The sequence below is a fragment of the Aspergillus nidulans genome, chromosome I (assembly GCF_000011425.1).
Source record: "Aspergillus nidulans FGSC A4 chromosome I".
In the NCBI taxonomy this organism is placed as follows: Eukaryota; Fungi; Ascomycota; class Eurotiomycetes; order Eurotiales; family Aspergillaceae; genus Aspergillus; species Aspergillus nidulans.
In genome coordinates, this window is record NC_066257.1 from 1,262,134 (window position 1) to 1,283,838 (window position 21,705).

At 52.1% G+C, this 21,705-nt stretch overlaps 9 protein-coding genes across 9 annotated transcripts, besides 1 other annotated feature; 4 read left to right on the forward strand and 5 right to left on the reverse strand.

Moving 5' to 3' along the window:
• Window positions 1–21,705: part of a sequence feature (contig 1.104 1606..297769(-1)) that runs on past both edges of the window.
• On the reverse strand, window positions 722–2,131 carry ANIA_06100 (uncharacterized protein; the record flags this gene model as incomplete). Its single annotated transcript, XM_658612.1, has 2 exons — window positions 722–1,266; window positions 1,324–2,131. The coding sequence occupies 2 exons, from the start codon at window positions 2,129–2,131 to the stop codon at window positions 722–724; spliced, it is 1,353 nt and encodes a 450-aa protein (XP_663704.1).
• On the forward strand, window positions 2,594–4,869 carry ANIA_06099 (Hsp70 family protein; the record flags this gene model as incomplete). Its single annotated transcript, XM_658611.1, has 8 exons — window positions 2,594–2,748; window positions 2,810–3,416; window positions 3,464–3,530; window positions 3,583–3,850; window positions 3,907–3,954; window positions 4,001–4,006; window positions 4,213–4,495; window positions 4,534–4,869. 8 exons carry the CDS (start codon window positions 2,594–2,596, stop codon window positions 4,867–4,869), a joined length of 1,770 nt encoding a protein of 589 aa, XP_663703.1.
• On the reverse strand, window positions 5,487–7,092 carry ANIA_06098 (uncharacterized protein; the record flags this gene model as incomplete). The annotated part of the gene is made up of 4 exons (XM_050611979.1): window positions 5,487–5,710; window positions 5,772–6,179; window positions 6,272–6,598; window positions 6,996–7,092. The coding sequence occupies 4 exons, from the start codon at window positions 7,090–7,092 to the stop codon at window positions 5,487–5,489; spliced, it is 1,056 nt and encodes a 351-aa protein (XP_050467006.1).
• On the reverse strand, window positions 7,433–8,808 carry ANIA_06097 (uncharacterized protein; the record flags this gene model as incomplete). The annotated part of the gene is made up of 4 exons (XM_658609.1): window positions 7,433–7,999; window positions 8,052–8,342; window positions 8,435–8,520; window positions 8,550–8,808. The coding sequence occupies 4 exons, from the start codon at window positions 8,806–8,808 to the stop codon at window positions 7,433–7,435; spliced, it is 1,203 nt and encodes a 400-aa protein (XP_663701.1).
• ANIA_06096 (uncharacterized protein) lies at window positions 9,072–10,001 on the forward strand (the record flags this gene model as incomplete). Its single annotated transcript, XM_658608.1, has 4 exons — window positions 9,072–9,132; window positions 9,180–9,264; window positions 9,435–9,555; window positions 9,708–10,001. The coding sequence occupies 4 exons, from the start codon at window positions 9,072–9,074 to the stop codon at window positions 9,999–10,001; spliced, it is 561 nt and encodes a 186-aa protein (XP_663700.1).
• ANIA_06095 (monocarboxylate/H+ symporter jenA) lies at window positions 12,625–14,367 on the forward strand (the record flags this gene model as incomplete). Its single annotated transcript, XM_658607.1, has 5 exons — window positions 12,625–13,181; window positions 13,222–13,367; window positions 13,418–13,596; window positions 13,654–14,002; window positions 14,054–14,367. 5 exons carry the CDS (start codon window positions 12,625–12,627, stop codon window positions 14,365–14,367), a joined length of 1,545 nt encoding a protein of 514 aa, XP_663699.1.
• ANIA_06094 (putative thiol methyltransferase) lies at window positions 14,564–15,635 on the reverse strand (the record flags this gene model as incomplete). The annotated part of the gene is made up of 4 exons (XM_658606.1): window positions 14,564–14,842; window positions 14,911–15,213; window positions 15,310–15,520; window positions 15,577–15,635. The coding sequence occupies 4 exons, from the start codon at window positions 15,633–15,635 to the stop codon at window positions 14,564–14,566; spliced, it is 852 nt and encodes a 283-aa protein (XP_663698.1).
• On the reverse strand, window positions 16,444–17,470 carry ANIA_06093 (protein axeA; the record flags this gene model as incomplete). The annotated part of the gene is made up of 3 exons (XM_658605.1): window positions 16,444–16,905; window positions 16,959–17,215; window positions 17,269–17,470. 3 exons carry the CDS (start codon window positions 17,468–17,470, stop codon window positions 16,444–16,446), a joined length of 921 nt encoding a protein of 306 aa, XP_663697.1.
• On the forward strand, window positions 18,918–21,419 carry ANIA_06092 (protein ANAO; the record flags this gene model as incomplete). Its single annotated transcript, XM_658604.1, has 2 exons — window positions 18,918–19,288; window positions 19,337–21,419. 2 exons carry the CDS (start codon window positions 18,918–18,920, stop codon window positions 21,417–21,419), a joined length of 2,454 nt encoding a protein of 817 aa, XP_663696.1.

The following is a 21,705-nucleotide window of genomic DNA, read 5'->3' on the forward strand; positions in this document are numbered from 1 at the left end:
GAGCATCCAATCTCAGCCCACCCAACGGGAATTCAGTTCATTTGCAATCACATCGCACCCTACCTTCCCGACCGCCTGGAGGGACACCCGCGCGTCTCATATTCCAGTGCCCATTTCATGTCACTTTCTTCCAGGCCTTCGAGCGCTGCTTGTTACGCTCAGGTTTAGCGAATTGTCCAAGCAACCTTGCCATCCGTATAGCACTGTTTATCCTTGAGAGCCGGATGCCACCACATCGGAAATCATCGTACGTCACCGCGGCCAAAAAGGCTTAGCGGAACAGCTTTGGCATTCAGACCGCGACTCTGCAGAATGAGAGCCACCAGTTTGATGAAGACGATAGGTTGGGACGTCTGTCGAGTTTCGTCCCCAGCAACATTAGTCTCTCCCACACTTTGCAAAAGCGTGCTCTTTATCTGACAAAGGGACCATAGTGGTGGAAGGAATGCGTGACGCACTGTTTGATTGCACTGCACAAAATATCAAGCGGACTGGCGCACCGACTCGAACCTGAGAACCAAAGCAGCCACACACCTTCGACGATTGTTAGTGAATCCAGGGCTTGCCTGGCTTTGATCCTAAGTGGCTGGTACGGTGGCGCAGGAGATGCCCCTGATTGTTCGAATCTGCAACAACAGGATGTTATTGCGGAGGCATAGCGCAGCTGGAAGAATTTGTGACCACGGCTGAGACCTTTCACCCAGCTTTATGTATGTTCTTTCTATCTAAGCCACGAATAAACAAGGGAACTCAGCCCGCCCGCACCGGGAATATCACCCGGAAGCAGACAAGAGACTTCCATAGGCACCAACAATTGCTCTTCTCCCGCAAAGTCCTGCCCGTCCGATTTCCCCCTCTTCGTCAACCCCGGCGCCACAACAAGAAGCACCTGCTGGTCAACTCTTGGCCTCTGCTGTCCTTTTTCGGCTTCCATGAATTCAGGGTTAAACCTAACATGAGCGTCGACGGGCGGGAACTCCCAAGTGACCCGGGCAGCTTGACGATGGATCTCTCGATCAAGCGCAATTGCATTTTCGAGAATGCGTCGGAAATCTTGGCCTGGGGCGCTACTTCGTATGGAGAGGTACTGCCCCGCTATAGACCAGAACTCCTCGCGGATCTCTTTGCGCGTGCTTTGCATGCGCTTGTATTCCTGTGAGCCTTCGGTAAAATCGCACATTTGAAGGATCAAGGCCGATGCCTCGGAGGACCAGATTTGGAATTTGCGTTCGAGGTCGGGGTCGGGGACTGGGTCATGGCGGGATGCTGTGAGATCAGTACATTGTTAGTGCATCAGGAGGTGAGAGGGCAAGGCACGCATACCGTATTTCAGATAGAACCGCAGATCGCAGAGGGATTCGCCGGCTTTGCCTGCCCATACAAAGCTCCCGAAAACCCGACGATCCAATAGCTTCCACACTATGGCCTGAATAATGCTGGCGCATCGGCTTGGTGACCTGATGTACTCCTGGTATGCAGTTGTTCCTGGGGTGGTGGAAACCACACATGATTCCCAGACGTCTAGCCGGTCTCTGCTAACATGGCTGCGAGGGATTCCCGTAAAGTACTGGACTGCGAAATCGCGGATGCTGTACCTCAGCTGTTGGATGAGACCGGTCAATTGGCTGTCGGTGAACTGGTAGTGGCTGGGAGCTTGTTTTGCCTTGCGCAGTTCGCGGGCTGTTTGCTTCCATAGTTTCCAGTTCTCCTCCGCCTGTGCTGCGACTTTGTCTCGTTCGTTGAGGATCGTTTTGGTGAGAGCACATTGTTCTTCCAGCTGGCGTTCTAGGTCTTGGATCCTCTTTCTCGACTCAGCATGCTCAAGCTGTAGCCGCTGAAGTTCGTCAGCGGTGTTGGCTGGCTGTTTTCCTTTGATGGGTTCGGTAGCAGGACGCGTGACTGCAGAGTTCTGTTGCGGTGCCTGCTGCTGGTTTGGACCACACTTGATAGTAATCTTTGGTTGAGTATTAGTCGCCCGATAAGAAGGCAGGGAGGCAGTTCGAACGTCTTGTGAGGGCACCGAGTCGATTTTTATAGGATCGGTGTTCTGGTCCATCGGTCTTGGTGGAAGCGAGGGCTGCTTTACAGGGGATCCAGCCCGTTTGATAGAGGGTTGGGTGCCTGGAGGCATACTGAGAGTGATCAAATGTGACAATGCTTGATCAAGCGACAGACAGTAGAGAAATCGTGCAAGTTATATGATGACTCTGTGCAAGTCCAGAGCGGGGTTTCGCCGTGCGAGTTGAAGGGGCAGCCTCGTGTGCAACACCACGCCAAGCCATCCCAGCCTTTCGGGCAGTTTTAGCCTCAGCACTACACCGGCCCATTGGCTAACAGTCTCTGCCACCATCAGGCTGAGAAACGGTTATTCTCGTTGAGCGACTGTCTAGGCGTGGTGTCAACTCGTGATAGGCTCGACATTCATCCCTGCGGTTGCTGCTGAGCCTCGAAAAGCAGCCTTGCCATCGTTCAGGATGGGAAGGAAGCGAAGACGGTACTTAAAGCCAGCTCCTCAACAGGCGACACCAACTACTCGTACTTAGAGACACACATTTCCTTGTCCAGCAGAAAGTGCTTCCCGCACTAGATGAGAATGCTTGCTTCACGAGTCACTTCTCTGAGTGAGAGCGCGCTCAACACTCTCAACGCCATCAATGCTGCCGACGGTGATATCACATGGCCACTGCAGGGATTGAGGATAAACGAGGACGATGACCAGCTGGTGATTGGAATCGACTTTGGCACAACGTACGTTTCGTGAGAAGAGATCGTATTGGTCAGGGAACACCGACTGACAGGTTCTCTTTAGTTTTTCAGGTGTCGCCTGGGCCACACCCGAGCACTTTGAAGCTGACCAAATTAATCTGATTAATGCATGGCCCGGCACCGGTCGAGAAGAAGGGAAAGCACCGACAGAACTTCTCTATGACGATGAAAAGATAATGTGGGGATACAATATCCCAGGTGGCGCCGATACCGTTCGTGGATTCAAGCTACTTTTGCTTCACGACGAAGACCTTACCGATGATGTCAAGACCTCAGAATTCTTCCTGCGAGCGAAGAAGATGCTGAGAGATACCGGAAAGACACCCGTTGGTTTGATTGCAGATTATCTTCGCGCACTTTGGCAACATACTATGGATACCATCAACAAGGCCCTGGGGGATTCTGTTATGGATGGACTCCGATTTCATGTTGTGATAACTGTTCCGGCAATTTGGAAAGCGTACGCAAGGCAGAGTATGCAAGATGCTGCGAAGAGGGCCGGAATATTGAAAGCCAGAAAAGCGGGCGGGACGACGCTGAGTTTTATTCCTGAGCCGGAGGCCGCGGCGCTCTCTACACTTTGTGAGCGTGGTAGGAGGATAAAGAAAGGGGATGTTTATGTGATATGTGATGCTGGGGGAGGGACCGTGGTATGTATTGGCATCATTCGACCTCAGTGATATGCTAATTAAAGCAGGACCTGATCAGTTACGAGGTAAAAGACACCAATCCTATTGCAATGCGTGAGGCAGTAGAAGGGAGGGGTAGGGAACCCGCTTCTTCGATTGCATTCGATAAGCTGATGACATAACATAGGTGGATTATGTGGTGGGTTGCTCATTGACGAAGCGTTCGAGACTATGTGCAAACGACGGCTTGGACGGCGATGGGACAACCTCAGTAAGAAGGGGATCAATGATTTGATGAGAGGCGAGTGGGAACAATACATCAAGCCTCAGTTCAAGCCTGGTTCTACCCCCGGAGATTGGATTGTTGGTATCCCGGCAGAGGCGTTTGAGAGGTCAAAACTCGACGATTTGAGCAGACAACCATACATCAAACAAGGCAGGATCCATTTTCGAGAGTGAGTGACATTGTCGAGCTTTAACACGGCTGGCGGTGATTACTGAGCCTATCTAGCTGCGATATTGAGCAAGCCTTTACCAGTTCGCTTGCAGGCATCGACGCGTTAGTCGATAAGCAGATTCAAAAAGCAAAGCATGAATCCTTACAGGTCAAGGTAGGCTCGAACCACCCTTGCCGCTGGTAGGGCTAATCAGTTAGGGTATCATTCTGGTTGGCGGCTTAGGGACTAGCCCCTATCTCTACGAGCATCTGAAAGAGCGCTATTCCAAGGAAAGGATATCAGTACTGCAATCAAGCGGAATAAAGCCGTGAGTAAAAACTCCGATCAACGGCAGAAGTGACTAAGATAGTACCGTCTAGACGTACGGCCATCTGCCGAGGAGCCATCTACAAGGGGTTCCTACACCTATCTGAGTCGAACCCCAACAACCAAAACGGTTACGACTACAAGAGCATCAAAGTGGTCTCTACAATCTCCCGCATCAGCATTGGAAAGATGTACTGGACCGATTTCGACGAGTCAAAACATCTAGAAGAGGACCGTAAATGGGACTCTGATCAAGAGAAGTGGAGGGCGGACCACCAGATGCACTGGTTCATTCGCAAGGTCAGACTCTCCAGCACCTCCGTGCTGATTTTGCAGGTTAGGCCGGTGCTGACAATATCAATTCATGTCAACAGGGCGACGATGTCTCCACCAAGCACCGCGTCAGCCATGGCTACCATAAGATCGTAGAACGGGACTTTGACGGCTTCTTCCGGGTGCGGATCTACCAGTGTGAGGCTGATGATCCTCCCACACGGAGGGACTCGAGCGTGAAGCTCCTATGCACAATCAATTGCTCGTTGGATGTGCAGACGTCGGAACTGAAGACGTTCAGATGTTCCGACGGGACTAAGAAGAAGGAGCTATACTATAAGCTTGAGATGGTACCGTCTGGCGCGGCAGCCGAGTGTACGGTCTACATTGATGGAAGAAAACAAGGCAGTCAGCATGTGGAAATCCAGTTCCAATAGGGAAGTTTTGAAACGAACAACATCCGCATTCGAATGCCAGAGGCTCTTCATTAAGAAGCAGAGCCATTTGAAACGGGCAAAGGTAGTGAGTTTTGCCGTACACCTACACTAACAATATTGTATTCGGGTCACTGAACTACCGATTTGTAAATTTATTTTGCCATTCATAGGTCAATGCAATCTTACTCTGGAACTAGTCTGGATGTCCTGCGCTTAGGAACGTTTTTAGCAGCACTGACTGTGAGCGGCAGCTGGCATTATCTTCATGCCCCAATCCAGCAGGTTATGGGATCTGACAGCGTTGTCGGTTTTTCCGAAAGAACAGAGGCGAGCACCAGATACAGGTTCAACACAGTCATATTTGGATAACACTTACAATCTAAATGTGTTGGCGATGGACATCCTTCTCACCTAACTCACATTTGTTCCGTTCGCAGGTAGCAGCCAGTGTCAGGATTGATTTCTGTGAGCACGGTATTCTTCTCCCATCTCATAGCAAGAGTCTGCACATAAATGGTCCTCAGCTATGGCTTTCGCTCTCCAAATCCAGCGGCTCATTTCTCAGCTCAAGCTCAATAGCCTGTCGCATCCCGCGTTCTCGCTCATTCAAGTCATCTCTAAAAACATGGTCCATCTGCTCGAGCGTGCGCCCCATCGTCTCCCACGAAAAAGAACGTCCAAATACCAGAGAGGCCACAGAAGACGGCGAAGAAGACGTAGGTGCCGTATCCCGTCCCCTCGATGAGCGGCAGCGTGATAAGCCCGATGATGAAGTTGTTCAGCCAGTTTGAGCACGTGGCGATGGCGACGCCCTTGGCGCGGAGAGAAGAAGGGAAGATCTCTAATGAATCTACGGATCAGATGTGAATAGACAAGTTGGAGGATAGCACATGTTAGCATACCGGAGGGTATCGCCAAGCCCACCGGTCCCCAGGCGGCGCCAAAGGCAACCATATACACCAACAAGAAAGCCGCGCTGACCCAGCCCGCGGTCTGATGCGACGCCCAGTTGGAGCTGTACCTGCCGACCAAAGCAGCAATGATATTGTGTGAGATGGTTTCGCTGACCGAGCCGGCGAACAGAAGTTTACGTCGGCCCAGGGTATCCATCGTCCATACTGTGCTCGTGCACCCGACAAGCTGTAAAGAGTTCAGGACCCCAGACATGATCAGCTGGATGCTTAAGTCAAATCCCATTGTCTCAAAAGTCGGCGAGTAATAAATCAGCGCATTGATCCCGGAAAACTGCTGGAAGAAAGGAATCATAATGGCAATGTGGATGCGGCGCCAGGTTCGTTTTCGAAAGCAGTCTCCCAAGAAGCCATTTCGCGCAGGATTGCGTTCTTTATTCTCCCTCCTTGTAGGTCAGGGAGTCTTTCTGCGTTGATCTGGTGGTGAAAACTCAGTTCGGCTTGGCTGTCCATGTACTCCTGGCGGACGCGCCTGTCGGTTATGGGCAACCTGCGCAGCCTGCTGAAACTCTGCAGTGCTTCCTTGTTCCGGCCCTTGGAGGCAAGCCAGCGAGGCGAGAATGAGAGGACCATTATCCCGGCAGCTAGGTTGAATAGGGGCATAATTTGGAGGAGGAAGGGGAGACGCCAGGACCATTCACCGGCCATGTATCGTGTGCCAAAACTGGTCCAATACGAAATCACAATGCCGAATACAATGCTCCATTCCTGGAAGACGAGAAGCGTACTGCGACATTCAGAGGGACCTAAAGCGGAGTCTGTGTCAGTACCATTTCTTCCCAGGATTCCTGAGCAGGGCAAGTGTATCTATTACCTCGCATATACGACGTAAGACTATTGAATGCTACTTGGTCATTGCTGTTTTGGGAGTCTGAATATGCCGCCAGTCCGAGAACCCGATTGCACTACAAGTGACAGCATGGATACGAGTTCGTCCCATCTTTCTGTCACCTTTTTCATAAGGTTGTACTGCTCGAGGCGGCAAAGTTGTGCTCCAGGCTTAGTTGCCTGTTATCGAAACGGATACTCTAGTATCTCTACCAGTGCACACGACGATAATCTGTTTGTCCCAACGAGGTACCCGCTCTTCTTTCTTGTCAGGCCCACAGAGCCCTCAGATGATGGGGAAAATAACCGTGTTGTATAAAGCTTCACCAGAGTGGCACTGGATCCGATTATTGCTTGAGGCACGATGGTATGTTGGATTGGATGGGATAAAGAACGGACATAAGCAGCTACCAGGGTCGGGCATAATGAACAGCAAAATGAACGGCTTTAGTCTTTAGTATAACGGGCTATATTGGAGCTATACTGAAAGGACAGAGGCAAGGCCGTTTTCCCGTCAGGTTTATAGAGGAGGGTCGGACATACGTATTTGCCTCAACGATAAGGGACTTCCGAAGACAATCTCCTCATCGAGCTTGCCATTAGTTCTTTTTTTACGCAAAGCTATTTCCATAGTTAAAGGGGCCCATTTGTATGATCCGGCTACATGGAAAACAGAAGATGTTATCTAGCCCTAAACCAGCATTCGATTATTCTATTGGGTGGATATATAAACCACCACGGGCAAGAAGAGTAGTATCTTGAATCTACAACCATACCGCATGCTTTAATCCAGCGTCCAAACCTTCATTCAAGCCAGCCGCAAGAGTCCATACCTCGTCTCCCTCCCCACTAATATCGTAGACCTCGACTCCGCCGCCTTCCTGGCCAGCCAGGACAACATACCTGCCGTCATTGCTGAGCCGCATACCGCAAATGACGTCGAGGTTCGTCCGTACATGCCTTATTTCTACCACTGCCCTACCATTATCAGAGAGCAAGAGGATAGCGATGGCGTCTCCTGCAGGTAACACTGTTAGAATACGGGTATCTTGGATCTGAGGTTCTCGCTGCGCAATATGCCGCTCCCACCTGTTGCTGGCGTAAATGACATTCGAAATGGTGGGATGGAGACATATCTCGGCGGAATCAATCCTTAATTGATGAGTTGGAGGGACGATTGTGGGAATGATGTTAGGTGCAAAGCCTTGAATTGGTGAGATACTGAGAGGCGCCGCGGCTGGAAGGAGTCTGCAGGTGCAGCAGACAGGTCGAAGGCGAGGATGGTGTGGGAAAGCTCTCCGAGGACATATATAATGGATTCTAAGCATTAGCTCCGGTATATGGCAGATTTGTATTTTTATTTACTTTTGTCGAAGGACATACCATCAGGGGCGAGTACGGCATGCCGGGGGCCTGTTCCAGGCGGACACTGAAGCCAAGCGCATATTTCAAGTTCAGGCTTGGTCTCGTTCTTGCGCCGAGAGAGGATCCAAACGCGGTCTGATCCCAGGTCTGGAGCTTACAGCCGACCTTGACGGTCCTCCAGCACTTGGTGGACATGGCATTGTCGCTGGCGGTCTTTGTTGGGGCCGTGGCCCGCGAAGGCGTAGGGGAAATCCGGCAGGATTTCCGTGCGAGCATCATCTCTGAGCAAAGGCCCGCCGGTGTCTTTGTCTATGCAGATTGGATAAATGCCAATAGAACCTCCTATATACTGTCCGTCATCAGCGAGCGGGAATCGACCCTTACGAGGTTAGATGGCTTACTGTGGCTAGTGCGATTGTGGAACGGGCTCGCAGCATGACAACTAATAGCAACCGCTCGAGTCCGGCATTAGAAGAGGTGCCATAGTCTAGGGTATCTACGGTAGTGCAGACTTACAGTGGGCCGGGGCGCCCTGAGTCTGCTGCTGGCTGGTGGTCCTGCAAGCCTTCTGGGCGTGGTCGATTTCGAAAGTGTACAAAAGACCGGATAGAGCCCGACGAGACGGTCGACACTCCCTTGCGAGGCAACTGGCTCGGCCCAGGAGGCATTGAATGGGCTGGATAGTCGGCGAGAAGGCACAGTTCCTTTTGGCCACGTCGAGCGCGAGGATCGTGAAGGTAGGCCGGTCGCCGGGTAGCAGCAGTCTGTAGCTCATAGTGAAAGAAAATGAAAAGAGAATAAATGATTAGAAACAATATGTAAAAGCTGTCTATACTCAGAGCTGCTGAAATAGTGTGGTATGTCAAAGCCCAGAGTCGAATTAGGGCACGGTGGAGAGCAATCGGGGATAAGCCATCGGGGATCACCATTACACCACTTTTCGTCCGATCATTGTTCTCCGATCTAGGATTAAAATAATCACCTCTTTGCCCTCCAAGCACCCCCTAATTACCAGGGAATACCAGATCATCCCCAGAAATGTCCCCGCCAGCGCACTTCAAGCTCAACCCCGGCGCTCTCATTCCCGCCGTCGGGCTCGGTGAATGATCCGTTCTATATGCTTACTAGTGACTCATGCATACACAGGAACCTGGAAATCCGAGCCAGGAGAGGTGGCAAGGGCTCTCGCCCATGCTCTCAAGACTGGGTACCGTCACATCGATGCTGCCCTGTGAGCCCTGGCCCTAGGCCCTTCCATTGTGCTGTAACCTTCTAACACCGTGGAGGATTTATGGTGAGCACGCGCATAAGACCACCCAATAAACAAGCCGCCAAGCACCTGGGGCTAATCCCGCTCAATCTCAGGAAACGAAAATAAGGTTGTCAGGGAATACGGGATAGCGGCGTGCCGCGAGAAGAGATCTTCATCACCAGCAAGCTCTGGAACACCCACCAACCCAACATCAAAGAGGGATTGCAGAAGACCCTTGATGCTCTAGGCGTCGACTGCCTTGATCTCTACGTAAGCCCCTTTTGTTTACATCGGTTACAGAAGGCGACGCTGATGCATCACCTAGCTCATCCATTGGCCCGTGCGCCTTGTCCCGGTAAGGTGCCCTACAATGGAAGATAAAACAGTAATGCATATCGATCCACTCTGACCTATACTCTCAGAATGAAACCAGCGACCTCCTCCCAGTAAACCCAGATGGGACGCGCGCCGTCGACCGATCCTGGGACCAGAGCGAGACCTGGCGGCAGATGGAAGATTTCTACAAGTCCGGCAAAGCCAAGGCTATCGGTGTCGCCAACTGGTCAATTCCCTATCTCGAAGAGCTTCTTGCCGACGAAGTCACGCGAGCTATCGTGCGCGGTAGAGTGGCGCAGGACGCCCTGGAAATCGGCCATGCCGGGAATCTGGGGGGTCATTGGAACGCCGCAGAGGGAGGCGGCCATGATGACGTGTGAAGGGTGTAGTGTTCGCGTTTCTTTGCCCTCCTTGTTGATCACGACCGTCCACTTGTGCTTGTTATCCTCATCCTGCGACGGGGTCGGTCGGCCATATTTCCGTAAAGTTGAGCGTAGAGGTTTCTTTCCAGAATGTAGGCATGGCCGTTTTGTGCGAGGAACTCTATATTTGTATTCTCAGCACGCTTCTTAGTATATTAATTGCTTTCGTCCGATTTGGTGAGCCTAAATCTGATGGGTTAAGTCCGATCCTCACGACATAGCCCTAACAGCCCTTACGCCCGATCCCAATTGACCCAGCGGCCGACACAGCGCAACGTGCCTTAGCGTGAGTAGTTGCGGGCTTCGAGGGACTGAAAGCAAAATATAAGAATAATGAATAGCAAAAGAATTAGAGTTGGCTTGACCCTTGTTCTCCTAACATGGCGATTCGATCCGGTTCTTCTCAATACAAGATTCGAACTCCCAAGCTCCTCATGGGGTAAATTGTCCATGAACCAGCCATCTACCGAAAAACAAAGAAGAAGAAGAAGAAGAAGAAGAAGAAGAAGAAGACTGCACTCGCAGGCCCACGGACGGCCTGGCGACGGCAGAGTGGTAGGTCTTCAACCAGAGGATCTGTGCTGCTGCCAGGAACAAGATCGCGCCCTTGCCAGATCAGTCCAAGAACGGCGAGCTCTGAGCTAGAGGTGCGGTAGACTTGACGTGACGAAAATGCCACGGGATGCTGAGCCTTCAATTTCAGGGCCTGATCGTCTTAGTCCTTTCAGGGATTCGTCAACTTGAACGGGTCTTTCCAAGCCAGGTGCCCCTGCCAAACCGACAGTAAGTATACTATCGAGTTCAGAACCTGGCCCATGTGCTATTATTTTGAGGCTCAGGCCGTGGCCTGAGCGCGACTCGCTTGTTTTCAGTGCCATATAGAAGCTGGGACCAGCTTTATCCTCCAGGCAGTCGATGCTGAATCAGGATGAGCTACGGCATGTGCCTGATCACTATTGACAGAGCACGGTGGTCGCATAGTGTGCGCGTCTCTACTTGCGACTCCAGTCCTGGTTCAGGCCTTCCATGGTTTTGCCAGGAAGCCGTACAGAGTGGCACGATCTGGCCTTGCCCTATATTTATCTGGACCAGGCACCATGTTTTGGGCCTGAAAGTTCAGGCACAAATACGGCACCAATCAAGGATCTTACAACAGTGGTTGCAAATCTAGAATTGCAACCCGCGTCCCAGACATAGAACTTCGCCACTGCTCGTCGGGTCAGTTACTAGTATCGTACTAGCATAAAGAATAAAATGTCTCATAATCAGCGTGATGGATTCGACGTTCCATTGGAAAAATGATGGGGGGGAAATGAACCACGCGCACATGACCGTCTTTCCTCCTTCCTTCCTTGGGCCCGAGAGGGACAGGCTCAGCCAACAACAGATAAGCCTCGTTCCTGTCCAATCACGCACAGGCTTGGCGTGAGTTTGACCTGAGTAAGCGTCTCCAGAAAGTCTTCTTTGACTCTCCGCCAAGAAAACCTCTCCCCCCAGACTTTCCTAAAACTCTGCCCACGCAGTGTTGATCGGCATCCCACATATCTCTCTCCGGAATACCCCGCTACGATGATCGCACGGTGACATCTAGGTGCGTCTGACTCTGGGCATTGGACAGATAGGAGATCGGACAGTCGCCGAATTTGAGTCATGCCATGATGCAACCCGTCATTCTCCGGCTCTCGAATCCCAGCCTGGCCCAGTCCGGGGATATTTCTGCCAACGCACAAGCCGCATGGGGCTATCGTCAAGGGTCTGTTGCCTGACTGGCCTATCGAGGCCCGACGGCCTAGCCAATTCTCCGAAATTCGCTCGGTTTTCGATAATGCACCCTCATCCTTCGGGGGGCTCTTTCGTGGCAGCTGAGCTGCCGAGCTGAGCTGCCGTGCCTTCTATTCTTGGCAACTGGTCCTCTTAGCACCGTCCTTCCGCGAGAACGCAGGTAGGACCCGTCATTTTAACATTTCAAGGGACTTGGTACCTTCAGTGATGCCGTGCTTAAAAGGTTTCTCGGGCTTCGGCAATCCTTCCTCTGCCTTGGCTCACGGCATTCCCTTTGTCTTGTTTTTTGCCATTCCACCGCCACGGCAGAAATTTGTGTTAGCTAGCGTGCCTCGGCGTGGACGTTGAATCCACTCATTCCCCCGGATCCAGCCAGGGATGGCTGTGCGCGGCGCCTCGCGTGCAACCCCGGATTGCTTAGGCCCTTGGCAAGGGCTTGGCTCACGCGGATTCAGGCCGTCGTGGAGCTGGTCGTGAATGCAATGGCAGCCATGAGGGGCCTGTGGAGGGACCGGCTTCGAGGGAAATGCCGGCGTGGGGGGTAGTAATAGAGAAATGGGGAAACGCGGGATTTGGGGATTTTGGGGTAATCATATTTGCGGTTTGCTGCTGTTGCACATCCTCCGCAGCAAATGCGACACCGATGCCGGCGGATGGAGGGGCAGACGGCAGACGGCAGACGGTATAAAGTCGGGCAAAGCCACCGGGCCGCTCGAGAGGTGCAGCCGCTTTTGCTTTAATCGTGGACATTGCTTAGAGCCCGAAGCGAAATCGTTCTATCTCATTTCAAGCTTCGAGCATGCCTTCGCAAAACGAGCCCGCTGAGCCTATCCCTGACGGGATCTTCGCCGTCGCGAAGCAGTCCTGGGGCGACCTCTTCCGATGGAAGCAGCGTGTTATCATTGAGAACGAGCAGGGCGAGTCGTATGCGGAATGGCAAGACCCCGAGCCGTTCAAGAACCCAATCAGTCTTCTCATGCTGCTGAGTGCCCGTGACTGGCTCTTCTTCCTCGTCGGCCTTGCCGCGTGGACCGCAGATGCGTTTGACTTCCATGCGCTCTCTATCCAGCAAGTCAAGCTGGCCGATTACTACGGCAAAACGAAGACTGACATCTCCACGGCAATCACTCTCACCTTGCTGCTGCGCAGTGTCGGTGCCGCCTTTTTCGGTCTCGCGGGCGACCGCTTCGGCCGTAAGTGGCCTATGGTCATTAACATGATTGTGCTTGGAGTGCTGCAGATTGCAACCATCTACAGCAGCACCTTCCAGCAGTTCCTGGCCGTGCGGAGTCTGTTTGGCCTCTTCATGGGTGGCGTGTATGGAAACGCTATCGCCATGGCTTTGGAGCACTGCCCGTATGAATTCCATCTAACTGAAACTCCAGAACCGTTCCAGGCTGATTGCTCGCAGTGTCAGCGCCCGTGGCCTCATGTCTGGAATCCTCCAGCAGGGTTACTCTCTCGGCTACGTTTTCGCCGCGTGCGCCAATCTCGGCGTGGGAGGCGGGACCGAGACCTACAAGACCGTCTTCTGGATTGCCGGTGCGCTCTACAACCCTTCCCAGCCACAGAGATATGCTAACATATACCAGCCGGAATCTCCATCGGCATTGGTCTCATCCGAGTCCTCTTCCCCGAATCCAAACAATTCCTCGAGGCAAAAGCAGCCGGCAAGCGCTCTGTTAGCGCCGGTGAATTCTGGAGAGAAACCAAAGTGATGGTCGGCCAGGAATGGAAGATCTGCGTCTACTGCATCTTCTTAATGACCTGGGTATGTCTTTCCCATCTCCCTCTGTGAGAAGAGCCTTGCTAATGAATGCCATACCAGTTCAACTATTACTCTCACACGTCGCAAGACTCCTACACAACGTTCATGTTGACGCAGAAAGAACTCGAGAACTCAGGTGCCTCGCGTGCCTCGATTCTTATGAAGACAGGCGCCTGTGTCGGCGGCACAATCATCGGCTACCTCTCCCAGTTTGTTGGGCGCCGCCGCGCAATCATTATCTCGGCTTTCGTCTCCGGTCTGATAATCCCCGCCTGGATCCTTCCCACGACGGAGCGCTCGCTCAGTGCAACGGGCTTCTTCATGCAGTTCTTTGTCCAAGGTGCTTGGGGTGTTATTCCGATTCATCTGAATGAGCTCTCGCCGCCTGCGTTCCGGTCTCTTTTCCCAGGTATGCCTATCCATCTCACCTCGGCAGAAGATACGTGCTAACAAAAAGCAGGTCTAACTTACCAACTCGGTAACATGATCTCCTCACCGTCCGCACAGATCATCAACGCCATCGCCGAGAAGACATTCATCAAGGGTCCGTCCGGGAACCCCGTAGAGGCGTACGGGCCTACCATGGGCGTCGCCACGGCTATTATTGCAACGGGCATCATGGTCACAACAGCGTTTGGACCGGAGAAGCGTGGTCGTCGCTTTGAGACTGTTGTTGTGGGTATGCAGGAGCAGAATCGGACGGATAAGCAGCTGGATCTTGAGGCCGATTCTAAGCCTGGGGAGGAGACCGTTGAGCGGGTAGACAAGGTTTAACATCCTCTTTTCTGTTTTGTGTCTGATGCCGAGGATGTCTACGGCTGATGAAATAAGACTCATGCCTGATGCTGAGTTGGCTGAATTACGATAATGACATTGTAACGAACGAACAATCAATGAGTTCACGGGCCTAGAAACCATGGGTTGAGAGCAAACATGCAACCCGGAAAATCACGTACAACCAGACGCGAGACTACTTCCTTTCATAAACACTAATCATATCCGTCCCCCTCCCAACCTCAAACGTCCTTTCAGGCTGCACATACGCCTTCCTGGTAAACTTCCCTTGTCCTGTATCACCGCCAGCCAGCAGCTCCCAATGTATCCCGTTTACACCCCACGGCGGCCCTGGCAGCGCTGGATCCTTGTACATCGGGAACTCGAGGCAAACCAGCAATCCGCCGGGACGTAAGAGGTCCGCCATCCGCTCCGCCCAGCGGGTGCGTTGGGCGGGGTGGAGGGCGCATAAAAACTAGGTGTGACCAGTGAGCCGGACGTCGGAAATACGGCGAGGGAGCGGGAAAGAATGGCTCAGCTCACCGTATAATCATACACCAAATCGAACTTGCCATTCTCAGTCCTACCCTGATCCAGACCGGTACTCTCATTTTCAATCCAAGTATCAGTGAAGAAATCGCCCTGCAAGAATTGCGCTTTCCCGACTCCTATATGTCTAGCACGCTCTCTATCAAACCTTCTACCGAAGTTCCCGGACTGCGGAGAACAAAGCTCCTTCTTCGCGAAGGCTCTCGCCTCTGAAACAGCAGTAGTAGAAACCTCCAGGCCGCACGCGTCGAACCCATGCAGCGCAAAGGTTATGACATCGTAGCCGCGCCCGCAGCCCTGACACCAACAACTTTCGTTAGTCATAGAGCAAGAAAAGAAAAAAAGAAAAAAAGAAAGATATAGATGTTTGGTAGAGGAATAGCAGAGGCGTACTGGAACAAGCGCCCTCTTCCTTTTCCTCGTTTTACCTGCATCACTACTGTCTTCCTCATCCTCTATATCGATCTCAAACGGGTGCAGAAGCGTGTCCTGGTACGACTCCAGTAAGTCAATGAGTGCAGGCGAAGGCATCCCTCTATCCCAGAGGGAACTCTTGCCCGAATCCCACAGGTCAGACCATGCTTTTGGGTGGGATGGTGTGGGGCTGATAGAAAAAAGTTAGCTACCAGTAAGGTGATGAAAGTGAGGACTGGGCAGTACCGGTTCTCGAAGTGGGAGATCAGACGGCCTTTTATGGGTTGTTGTGAAGGCGAGGACATTTCGTAGACAAGCTTGTAGATAAATGATGGATGGTTCGCAATCACTGGGTCCTTTCAGTTGCCTTTAGTCTTGGCTCTCTTTCTGGTCTTGGCTCTCCACTATAGCTCCCCACAATGGGCTGTGGAACAGGACCAGACTATGATAGTTTTATACTCAGAAAGCTTCAAGATTGGTCGAACCGCAATAGACCAGCTTGTTCTGGTATCCAATTACGGGGCCCAAGTATTTCAACTACTCCCTGCCGGCGCTCTCACAGGATATGTTGCTTTCCAGCAATTGGCGACCAGCACAGTGCGATATCCCGTGCATATCACAGTTGAGCATACTTCTCAAGACAGTAAGTTACTCTACCACTGCATCAGTTGCCAGAGTTGTATCTAAAGAACCAACAAATTTTTTGAGCATCGAAGCCGCATCTCAGCAGCTCTATTTTTCAACCAACCTGTGCAGAGAGCCAAACATCTACGCCTACGAAGTAACACCTTGAAACGCCTCCACACGAAGGAGTGGTTGGAGGAGAGCTGCTAAGAATGAGCTTGGTGCTTGGTACTTGGAATGTGTATTGAGGCTTCTACACTTCGCTCCGGCCCTGGAATTCCTTTTCGTGCTATCCTATGAGAAAGCCGACTTGGAGTAGGCTCGGGAGTAGGCACAGACGAACAAGATGAATAAGATAAATAAGATGCCAAGCTATATTTGGAGAACCGGGCGGGATTGCCTTGCTTAAGCCTTGTAGGGGCGAAAATATATAGTAAGCTAGGGGAACCACTCGCGGATTTCCTACAGGCGTTCCAACATGGTTACCGTTCAGCTAGTGAAGCCAAACCACTTCAGGTCCTCCTCCCCCTGGATCTGGATATTATGACCGACGCCATCAGCCAATATGCCCTGTAAATTCTCGCCCCAAATAGTCTTGGCCCAGCCGGCCACCGGCGTATCGTTCTGCACCTCCTGTGGGCTATCATAGTTGTACCCAAAGACACCGGCCCACTGCTTGCATGTCTCGTAGTAGTTCTGCGGGTAGAGAGTTGCGTCGGCGCTGCCGTGGTAGATCTGCATCTTTGGCCGGGATCCCTCATAGCCGGAGTACATCGCCTGTGCGATTTGTGCCCAGTGCTCGGGTGTGCTGATTGACTGGCCCTGTGCGCAGGTGCTGTTCCATTGGTCTTCGACGTTGGCTTCCGAGTAGAAGCATCCAGCTGGGACGCCAGCGTATGCAATGCCTGCTGCGAAGAGATTGGGGTATGTTGCTGCCATTACGTTCTGGGGCTGTTAGCTCTCATCGGGATGGTTTCAGAAGGGTTGTTGTGGTAAAGACGTACTGTCATCATTGCACCTGAGCTGGTTCCAGTGACATAGACACGGCTTGCGTCTGCATTGTACTGGTTAATTGTCCAGTCTACCATGTTTGCAATGGAGTTGCTGTTGCCGCCTCCATTGTGGGTTAGAGTTGACTGCGAGCTGACATCCCAGCAGGTGCCTGAGTAAGGGCTTTCCGGGTAGATGACGATGAAGCCGTAGGTCTCTGCATACTGCGCGTAGGGGGTTCCGGAGTAGTATGCCTGGGCGGTTCCAGTGCCTTGGAAATTCATCAGGCTCGGTGGTTCATAAAGGATAATCGAGGGGTCATACAGTAGTGGATCGCCACAATTATTGCAGGGTTAGACGCCAGATTCTGCGGCACGTAAATGTAGAAGCCCACGTTTGTAGGATTGTCGCCAAAATCCGTAACCTGCGACAACTGCCCAGGCGTTGGATCACGTCGGTCCAACATTAGGGCAGTGCAGCTGTAAGCGTATAGAAGAATTGACAGAAGATATTGCAGTTTGACCATGGTGGCTGTTAGTCGCAGGAGTGCGAAACTGATCAAGCAATGAGCACTCCAAACTTGAAACCGGATGGTGTCTTCATTTATAGTCCATTCCTCCCGTGACGCCCATGCATTTTAGCCTCAGTAACCCCTCAATCAGTCAAACTGGCTAAACGGCGACACGGGGAAGAGAAACGAGTCTCCGTACCCAAAACGCCAAGTGCGGGATCGACAGGCAGGGCTGCCCTAATGAAGGGGTTTCGTCACGGAAACGTCTGAGTTTGATGCGGATAAATTGCTTCTTCTGCCCTGCTCACTTTATACCCCACATATTACCCCTGCGCTGGCATGTTTAGCCAAAATTGCTACGGCGATTGTCCCCGCGCCGGGTTGCGACGCTGCAATGGGGAACCTTCCGTTGGTCCGTATGAGTTTCGACCAACTCCCGCAGTGTCATAGCAATCGCACGACGAAGTCGCCCTCTCAACAGTGTTTGAAGTATAGGCTATTCAGCGCTGCTGGGCCCGGACATGGCCGTTGGCCATGCAAATTGCTATGGTGCAGATCCTACCGGTTGACACCATCAGAAGGTTTGTGTCGGATCTAGCCGTTGTGAACCGATGGGCAATGACGATCAGCCTTCTGCATGAAAATGGCAGAAGACTAGAATTGGCGCATACAAGAGCGATGCACTGAAAAAAAATGCAGATACGCCGCGCTGTTGACGGATTCCTGCTATCTAAAATCAGGGGAGAGGTGGCATAGCAGATGTTGTAGGTCGAACTGCGCCATATTCAGCTTTCAGCTTCTTCATTCTTGTGTGTTAGTGCAACAATGTACTTACAGAGATCGGCAGACTCGACATTGTCACGGGAGGGTGAAGAAGTGATGGAACACACTCATCACCTGACCATTCGGCCCATGTGCCAATATTCTTATCTTCCCAGTCTTGGATCGTCATCCTTCTCAAGGTCTCCCCATTCTTTCTCCATCCTCTTCTTCAGGCACTATCTTGTCTCGACCGCAATCCGTCTTATCTGTCCCCGCTCTACCCCAAAACAAACTCTCAATCGGATTCGTTGGAGATACGGTTCCAGGCACGGGCTGCGAACCGCTATCCCAATCCCTGCCATCTCACCTGCTCGGAGGTAGCTTTTGTATGCCACCAGATCCTAGATTCGTCTTGGCCACAAACGCTTCTCCTTCAGGTATGTCCATCCGAATACTTTGCTCTGGCGTGTCGCTTACATTATTACTCCAAGGTCGTAGTTCCGAGTTTGCGGAACTGCTTATCTGGCGGTTCAGCCGACACCGCACCAGGTGTAGACAGCGTCGAGAGTGGCTGATAAGGATGGCGACATTGATAGCTGAATTAAGCTACAGAGCTTCGGCATATAATAAGTACAAGATCTCAAGATGAGGTACCCATCACTTCACGATCGCGGACTGCAGGAAGCCCATACTGACCGTGATGAAGCTCCCCCTTTCGTTCTCTGGAGGCATTGCTTTGCTTCTCATTGGTAGCTTAGCAGGTGATGTTGTCGCTACCAAACTTGACCCAAGCCGCGACCTGGTACGCCAGAAGAGCCGGGGACGGAAGAATCAGATGCGCAGCCTCGTTGGCCGCTCCAACCAGCATATAACCCACCAGTCCAGGCCCTATACTAATGAATATGCATCGCCATGCCAAATTACCCCGCCACAGGAGATCAAGGCCCCAAAGGAGAATGTCTGGTATGGCCTCACTGATGACGAAACGGCGGATGTTGCGAAATGGCTGTTTGGTCGACCCGAATTGAATCTTACCACAACGGAGAATGCGGGTGAATGGGACAACACGATGTAAGTGCAATTATGTCTCTAATATAACGCGTGCTGATATCAGCCAAGTGCCCTGATTGAGTTGCACCGTCCCAACAAAAGTGAAGCCATTCCGTACCTGGATGGCAGTGGACCAGCCCCGACACGCCACGCTCATGTTCGATTGAACAATCGAGCTACGACAGACCCTTATTTTGCGGACATCCTGGTTGGACCTTTGCCTGTTAGCAACGCCACTACATGGGAGCCCCTTGAATTTCCGTACACCCGCAAGACACAAGGACAAGTGCGAAACGTCGAGCCGGATGGCGAGACTGTGTACTCGGAGTGGCTGTTCAAAATCAGTGCATCAATCGCTGATATCACCTTGGATTTGTGGAACGGGACCGCATTGGGGCTAGAGAACGATACCCTAGACATCTGGGGCATTGACCCCTTATGGCAGGACGATGGCCGCATCATCCGCTGGGACATGTTCTGGAATATGGCTGACGACGAGTTCGATAGCGAGACCCTCCTGCCGCTGGGCCTGTATCTAAAGTCCGATGTTACTGGACGCGACCCGTCCCAATGGAAGCTCCTAGGCTGGATGTACAATGACATCTTCTATGAAACGACTGAAGAATTCCGCAAAGCGTACTGGTCTCCTGGATTTGTCAAGCTCAAGCCCAATGTTGACGGTGCCTGGGCCCACACCGAACAGAGAGGCCCTGTTCCTCCCCAAGACCGGAAACAGCCTCCAGTCATGATTGCTCCAGACGGGGCCCGGTACTCGGTCGACGCAGAGCGCAAGTATGTAACTTGGATGGACTTTTCTTTCTACATTGCCTTCAACCGCGATACTGGTCTCTCGCTGTTTGACATAAAATACAAAGGCCAACGAGTTCTATACGAACTCGGCCTTCAAGAAGCACTTGCGCACTACGCAGCAAACGACCCAGTCCAGTCGAGCGTTGCCTACCTAGACTCGTACTACGGCTTCGGGCCATACGCCTTTGAACTCCTCAAAGGCTACGACTGTCCATCGTACGCCTCCTACCTGAATACATCCTTCTACAAGGACGAGGAAACCCACACCCACGTCGACAGCCTGTGTCTCTTCGAGTTCGATGCCGACTACCCCATGGCGCGCCACTCGACCTCCGAATTCGTCTCCGTCACCAAGAACGTCTACTTTACTCTCCGCAGCGTCTCCACCATCGGCAACTATGACTACATGTTCAGCTACAACTTCCACATGGACGGAACGATTGGCGTCGAAGTCCGCGCGTCGGGATACATCCAGTCGGCATACTACGCCAACAATCAAGACTTCGGCTACCAGATCCACGACTCCCTCTCGGGCTCCATGCACGACCACGTTCTGAACTTCAAAGCAGACTTCGACATCCTCGGTCCAAATAACACAATCGAGCTAGTTTCCGTCGTCCCCGTCACAAAACAATTCTCCTGGAGTGGTAACAAAACACGCAACACTATGCAACTGGGCCGCTCCTTCATCCACTCAGAAGACGAAGCACGGCTAAACTGGGGCTTCAACGGACAAACTCAGCTCCATGTCGTGAACCAGGACAAACCAAATAAGTTCGGAGAACCCCGCGGCTACCGTATCCTTCCCTCCGCAGGGACCGCCCATCTGACTGTCCTAAACAGCAGCAATCTCGTGCACGCCGCACACTGGGCTGAGTACGACGTCCAGGTGACAAGGCAGCACGACTTCGAACCCACCTCCGCACACCCCTACAACAGCCAAGATATCCACAATCCGCCTGTTGATTTCTCTACCTTCTTCAACGGCGAATCCCTCAACCAGACCGATCTTGTCGTCTGGCTGAATCTCGGCATGCACCATGTCCCGCACACAGGTGATCTTCCAAACACGGTCTTCACAACTGCGCACTCGGGTGTCGCCTTCACGCCCCTGAATTATCTACCCGGTGATCCTAGTCGCGAGACAGTGAACATGGTCCGCGTGGACTATAGTGACGGCGCAGCAACCGCTGTCCGGACGTTTGGCCAGAGTAATGAGACTTGCAGTGTGGTGCTACAGCCAGTGGAGAATGAGCTTTGGTCTTATCAAGGAGACGTGGTTGTGAGGAAGTTTCCGTATGATCCGAATGATCCGTTCTATGAGACGGATAGTGATGCATAGACTAGTGTATCTGGTGGTGCCATGGGACTGAGTCTCGATAAGTCATGCTTTAAGAAGATCGAGCGATCAGGACGATATGTCCAGGTAGCGAAATTATGTATATAAGTCCGATTCAGGAATATATGCAGAATTGGATGAGAATAATGAATATATATAGTGATGGTGGCTCCTGTTCTACCTGGTTCTTTTTAAGTTCCACTCGCTACCAATTCTGGCAAGTGAGAATGCGAAGGTGCTGCAGGTCGGTAGCGTCCCCAAGTTGCTATACAAGCTGCTGTAAGCTATA